The sequence below is a fragment of the Mirounga leonina genome, unplaced genomic scaffold (assembly GCF_011800145.1).
Source record: "Mirounga leonina isolate KUSES-001 unplaced genomic scaffold, KU_Mleo_1.0 Mir_101609, whole genome shotgun sequence".
NCBI lineage: Eukaryota > Metazoa > Chordata > Mammalia > Carnivora > Phocidae > Mirounga > Mirounga leonina.
Window position 1 is genome coordinate 2,720,019 of NW_023270164.1, and position 7,425 is coordinate 2,727,443.

At 37.9% G+C, this 7,425-nt stretch overlaps 1 protein-coding gene across 1 annotated transcript; it reads right to left on the minus strand.

Moving 5' to 3' along the window:
- Nucleotides 1–5,434: 5,434 nt before the first annotated feature.
- On the minus strand, nucleotides 5,435–6,716 carry LOC118008593 (protein FAM47E-like). The gene has a single exon (XM_035002187.1). It carries the CDS (start codon nucleotides 6,710–6,712, stop codon nucleotides 5,435–5,437), a length of 1,278 nt encoding a protein of 425 aa, XP_034858078.1. The 5' UTR covers nucleotides 6,713–6,716.
- Nucleotides 6,717–7,425: the final 709 nt, after the last annotated feature.

A 7,425-nucleotide genomic window follows, 5' to 3' on the forward strand; every position in this document is an offset into this window, starting at 1 on the left:
ATGCCAACAAACTAGGCCATCTGGAAGAAATGGATGCATTCCTGGAAACTTATAAACTACCAAGACTGAAACAGGAAGAAATGGACAATCTGAACAGACCAATAACCAGCAAAGAAATTGAAGCAGTAATCAAAAACCTCCCCAAAAAACAAGAGTCCAGGGCCAGATGGATTCCCAGGGGAATTCTACCAAACATTTAAAGAAGAAATACCTATTCTACTGAAGCTGTTTCAAAAAATAGAAATCGAAGGAAAACTTGCAAACTCATTCTGTGAGGCCAGCATTACCCTGATCTCCAAACCAGGCAAAGATCCCATCAAAAAGGAGATTACAGACCAATATCCCTGATGAAACATGGATGCCAAAATACTCAACAAGATCCTAGCCAATAGGATCCAACAGTACATTAAAGGGATTATTCACCACGGCCAAGTGGGACTTATTCCTGGCATACAAGGGTGGTTCAACATTCGCAAATCAATCAACGTGATGGATCACATTAACAAAAGAAGAGACAAGAACCATACGATCCTTTCAATTGAGGCAGAAAAAGCATTTGACAAAATACAGCATCCTTTCCTGATTTAAACTCTTCAAAGTATAGGGATAGAGGGAACATAGCTCAATATCATAAAAGCCATCTATGAAAAGCCCACAGAGAATATCATTCTCAATGGGGAAAAACAGCTTTTCCCTTAAGGTCAGGAACACGACGGGGATGCCCACTCTCACCATTTTTGTTCAACGTAGTACTGGAAGTTCTAGCCTCATCAATCAGACAACAAAAAGAAATAAAAGGCATTCAAATTGGCAAAGAAGAAGTCAAACTCCCTCTCTTCACAGATGACATGATATTTTATGGGAAAACCCAAAAGACTCCACCCTCAAATTACTAGAACTCATACAGCAATTCAGCAACATGGCAGGATACAGAATCAATGCACAGAAATCAGTTGCATTTCTATACACTAACAATGTGACTGAAAGAGAAATTAAGGAATCGTTTCCATTACAGTAGCACCCAAAACCACAAGATACCTAGGAATAAACCTAACCAAAGAAGTAAAGGACCTATACTTTAGGCACTACAGAACACTTATGAAAGAAATTGAGGAAGACACAAAGAGATGGAAAAACATTCCATGGTCATGGATTGGAAGAATAAACATTGTGAAAATGTCTATGCTGCCCAGAGCAATCTACACTTTCAATGCAATCCCTATCAAAATACCATCGACATTTTTCACAGAGCTGGAATAAACAATCCTAAAATTTGCATGGAACCAGAAAAGACCCTGAATCTCCAAGGGATTGTTGAAAAAGAAAACCAAAGCTGCTGAAGTACCCTAACCCTTGAACCACTAAAACTGAGAAAACCACATTAGATGTGTAAGAAGAACAGTTTCACTTTGACCACAGAGCCCCACCCCCATGCCAGCATAGAGTCACACCAAGAGGGTTCTTCAGTGGGGAAAAAAGGACCCAATATGAACATCCAGGTTTCCCAACTTTATGGAAAGCTTCCTGAGAGATCCACTTTTATCTTGTCTTGTAGGGAACACCAGGAAAATTGGGAGGGCTAGACCACCTGGGATCAGCTAGCAATAAAGGGGAAGAATACTACTGAATAGGCTCCCTGCCTGGGCAAGGCTGCAGGTTGTGCTCAGCCACTGAGCAGGGCTGTATGCCGGGCTCCGCAGCCAGGACGGTATATAGGGTAGGTTCCAAGGTTTCACAGGGTCACTGAAGAACCCTACTTGATCAGAGGCATTTGCAGAGCTTTGCCAGTGATCCCACCTGGCCATGAAGACCAGCTGTCAGACCCACTTGATTGTGAAGCCCAGCCAATGGGCCCTTCAGACCTCAGAGCTTGGGCTGTGGCCCTACCCCAATAAAGATTTTGACAGTAAGGTGCAGCAATTCGGCAAGAAAAAGAACTAAAAATCGTACAACTTGGAAAGAAAGAAGTAAAACTGTTACTGTTTGCAGATGACATGATACTATATATATAAAACCCTAAATACTCCACAAAAAAATTGTTAGAACTAATAAATGAATTCAGTAAAGTTGCAAGATACAAAATTAATGTACAGAAGTCTGCGTTTCTATATACACTAATAACAAACTATCAGAAAGAGAAATCGAGACAACAATCCCATTTACAGTTGCATCAAAAAGAATAAAATACCTAGGTATAAATTTAACCAAGGAGGCAAAATATCTGTACACTGAAAACTATAAGACATTGATGAAAAAAATTGAAGAAGACATAAATAAATGGAAATATATTCCATACTCGTGGAGTGAAAGAATTAATACTATCAAAATACTCATACTACCCAAAGCAATCTACATACTCAGTGCAACCCCTATCAGTATTCCCATGACATTTTTCACAGAGCTAGAAAAGTCATTCTAAAATCTATGTGGAACTCAAAATACCCTGAATAGCCAAAACAATCTTGAGAAAGAAGAACAAAGCTGGAGGTATCACAATCCTGGATTTCAAACTATACTACAAAGCTGTAGTAATCAAAACAGTGTGGTGCTGGCACAAAAACACACACACAGATCAATAGAACAATACAGAGCCCAGAACTAAACTCACACGTATATGATCAGTTAATTTACAACAAAGAGGCAAGAATATTCAATGGGGAAAATCAATCTCTTCAATAAATAGTGTTGGGAAAACTGGACATCTACATGAAAAATGAAACTGAACCACTGTCTTATACCATACACAAAAATCAACTCAAAATGAATTAAAGGATTGAAATTAATACCTAAGACCTGAAACCACAAAAGTTTTGGAAGAAAACATAGTTGGGAAGCTCCTTGACATCAGTCTTAGTGACATTGGAGGGGGGGGTTGTGTATCTGACTCCAAAGGCTAGAGAGACAAAAGCAAAAATAAACAAATGGGACTACATTGAACTAAAAAGCTTTTGTGCAGTGAAGAAAACCTACTGAATGGGAGAAGATATTTGCAAATCACATATCTGATAAGGGGTTAATATCCAAAATGTATAAGGAACTCATACAACTCAATGGCAAAAAAAAAAAAGAAAAGAAAAAAATCTGAATAAAAATGGGCAAAGGATCTGAATAGACATTAATCCAGAGAAGACATACAGATGGCCAACAGACACATGAAAATATGCTCAACATCACTAATCATCAGGAAATGCAAATCAATACCACCATGAGATGTCACCTGACACTTTTCAGAATGATTATTATCAAAAAGACAAGAAATAGCAAGTGTTGGCAAGGATGTAGGGAAAAGGGAGCCCTCATGCACTGTTGATGGAAGCGTAATTTGGTGCAACCACTATGGAAAGCAGTGTGGTGGTTCCTCAAAATATTAAAAATAGAGCTACCATATGATCCAGCAATTCCACTACTGGGTATCAGGTATCTATCTCAAGGAAATGAAACCACTAATTTGAAACGGTGTATGCACCCCTATGTTCATTGCAGCATTATTACAACAGCCAAGATATGGAAACAACTGAAGTGCCCATCGTTGGATGAATGGGTAAAGAAGATGCAGTATATATGTACAATGAAATACTGCTCAGCCATAAAAAAGAATGATATCTTGCCATTTGCAACATGGGTGGAACTTGAGTGTATTATGCTAAGTGAAATAAGTCAGACTGAAAAAGACAAATACCATATGATTTCACTTACATGTGGAATCTAAAAAACAAAACAAAGAAAATAAAACTCAAGAGTCATAGATATGCAGAATAGATTGATGATTGCCAGAGGTAATGGGAGTTGGGGGGAGGATGTGAAATGGGTGAAGGACATTAAGATGTACCAACTTCTAGGTATAAAATAAATAAGTCGTAGAAATTAACGTACAACATGGGGTGTATAGTCAATAACATTATCTGATGATAACTAGACTTATTATCATGACCATTTTGCAATGTGGACAAATGTCAAGTCAGTATATTGTATACCTAAAACTAATATAGTATTGTGTGTAAGTTATACCTCAATTAAAAAAATACACAGATCTATAATCTCTAGGATTCAGGAGCATACGTGTCTTACTGTTACTTAAACATCATAAAGGCTAAGATCACCTATATGTTTGAAGCTAATGTATAAGCATGTGTGTGTATATTTGTACCCAAGTAAAGAAAGCAATTTTCTTTACTACAAAAAAAAGAGCTAATGCCAGGATTTGAATGGATAGTCTTTTTGAATATTTAAATCGTCAAGAATGTTAATGAGAATAGTCACAGAGAGCAACAGTAATTTAGACACTAACAAACCTTAATGAAAAAGGGGAAATGAAGGGGGATAGTTGATTGCAGTAAGGATATTAGTGAATGATACAACCTGAGGGCTTGTGTTCCCTTCTTGCAAGGATGGAATATATACATATACATATACTTCCACATATATGTATCCACATTGGATTCCTTCATTACTAGAAATAGAAGTGTGCTTTAGATCTGTGCTACAGATTTTTCTAGATACAAATTTTCTTGTCCCATACAGTTTTACCTGGTATTTTAGAAATATAAAAAAGTTGCTTGATTTCTTATTTTAAATTTGAGTGGATTTTAAATTGCTATTCATGAAATGTAAAGTTTAATTTCACTTGAATACGTGAGGATATTTGATGTTGCTGTGTAGTTTTGTTCACACATATCTACTGTCTACACTAGGTTAGCCATGGACCTGAAGCTCCCTGCTATTCTGCACCTGTGTTATATGATACAGAAACACTCATGGTGAATTTTTATGAATATGTTGAAATTTTTTAAATATATCCAGTTGGGAGATATGATAAAACAGCATAACTAAAGTTTCACCTCTAATTTTGATGAATAGTTTTCGATCTGGTTTTGGGGCTTCATGCAATCCTGATGGGAGATAACAATTTTATTATTAAATGAAGCTAACATTATTTTGGCTATGAATTTTAAGTTTTGCTTAACAAAATAATTGTCATAATTATTTCATTACAGTTTTAAAATAAAATAAATAGTATATAATAAATATATATAATAAATATATAATAAATAAATAATAAATAAGTAAAATAAAAGAGACACAAGTCTCTTGCTTGGCACATTTATTTTGAGATTCCTTTCATTTTGTAGCTGACATAACTAGATTATTTTTAAGTAATTCTTTTATTTATAGTTTTATTTTTACAAATAATTGATATAATCATCTACTATTCACCATGCTATAAAATTGTAAGAAGAGTATATATGAATATTGATTTCATAGCTAATAAAACATTTATGAGCCCAAGCAGAAGGTCACAGAGGAATGTTTATAAGCATTAGGTATTAAATTGACAGATGTTGTGGAATCAAAGTTGCACATACACAGTGGGATACTCATCATGAATTCTACTTGATGTTAAAATGAGAGAGATATCAAGTAAGTAGAAAACTGTTTAAACACCTTCATGTGCATTTTCTACATTTGAGTTTATTTTTACTTGGTGTATAGGAGTCCTAACAGAATCATATTTCCATCCCTTCCTGATGAATAACTTCTCAAGGAAGCCTGGCATCCTATAGCCCTTGTTTAGAATAAAATCTTTAAAAGCAATTGTTCCATAAAGATCTTCAAGAATATCCTGTTCAGGAAAATTCTTTCCATATCTCCCATCTTGAGCTTCATGTAAGACCTTGGGATCAATCAAAGGTTCATCATTTATTAGATTTTTCCACAACTTGGGCTTCAGGTACCATGCTCCATACCTCATCTTCACCCAGTTGGGTTTGTAAGGATTCTGTGGTGTCTTGAGTTTCCTCTCCCAATTTTCCCAGTATATGGAGAATTTTATATCATCCATTTTATCTAGCCCCATTCTGTACTTTAGGTCCAAAGGAACATGGTTTACTTTCTTCGTGTGGCTCCTGTCATAGGTTGGTTTGCATTCATAGCCAATGTCAAACTGTTTCATGATGAATTCTTCATCAATGCCCAAGTCTCCAAAAGTAGCAATCCATTTGCAGAATTTCCGGACTCCTCTCGGTACTTTTCTATGAGGGGCAGGATTTTTGAGCAAATCCTTTGTGCTTGATCTCCTTTCTTCATGAGGCAACTTGTCTGGATGTGACCCAGGAGTCTTCTTGGGAAGTTCCGGGTTGACTTTGGCAGGACGTTTCTCACTAAGCTTTGTGGGGGGCTTCGTTATTTTCTCAGTGTTCTGACAATAAGTCCACGTGTCCTTCAGCTTCTTGTCAGGATCGAGCACTTCCAGCACCTTTAATAAGAGATCTGGAGGTAGATCTTTCTCCAGACTTGGGTAGAGAGCCAAGGGATGCTCAGTCAGGTGGTCTTCGATATCCTTTACGAATGCCTTCCGCGCTAGCTGGGCTGGCGACAGTGTGGAGAACAGGTCTGCTTCGTGGGTCAGCTTTTTCTGATTCTTTGTGAGGGCAGGTTTGGGAAGTCTGTGAGCAATCATGGGAAGAAAGCCTTCCTTAGGGCTGCGTGTGATCAGATCTTCACAAGGTGGACATCCCCTCCTGAAGTCGTCCAGCCCCTCTTTCACAAATATCCACCGCCGGCTGTCCAGGGTGGTGGGGAACTTCAGAAGCTTGTTCTTGTGCTTTGCGAAACACTTGGAAGGTAACCTGTCTTTGTACCAGGGCTTGCAGTTCATGCCCAGGGGCATTGGTTCCAGTGGCCCAGGACTTAACAGCCACTTCTTGTCCACCATGGTACCTCTGGTCCCCGGGCGACCACCAGCTTCAGTGGTTTGTTTTTCGGTTGCTAGGAGACCGCGTAGCCAGGCGCAGCCAGATTCTTCCCAGAGGTGGGTCAACGCAGGTGCCCTATGCCAGCTTTCTCCTGGAATGGGCAGTGAAGGTTCATTCCTTTTTGTTGCAGGATACTATTCCATTATATGGGCATACCCCACAGCTTATTTATCCATTCGTCTTTTAACAGACATTTGGGTTGATTCCAATTTGAGGCTATTACAAATAAAGCTGCCACAAATATTTGTGTTCATGTCTTTGTATACATACGTACTTTCATTTCTTTTGGTTAAATTTTAGCGAAGAGAGGAATGGCAGAAGCATATGATAGGTGTTTATTTAACATTTTAGGAAACCACCAAACTTTCTGAAAGTGGTTGTACTATGTAATATTTCTTCTAGTAGTGTATGAGAATTGCACTTCCTCCACATACTCCCCAACACTTGGTATAGTCATTTTAATTTTGGCTATTCTGATAGGTGTGTAGTGGTATCTCACTGTGCTTTTAATCTGCGTTTCCCTAATGACTATTTGTTCGTGTGCTTATTTGCCATTTATCTCTTCTGTGGTGAGTATCTGTTCAAATTTTTTACACATTTTAAAATTGTATTGTCTTGGGGCGCCGGGGTGGCTCAGTCATTTGGGCATCTGCCTTCAGCTAGGATTGTGATC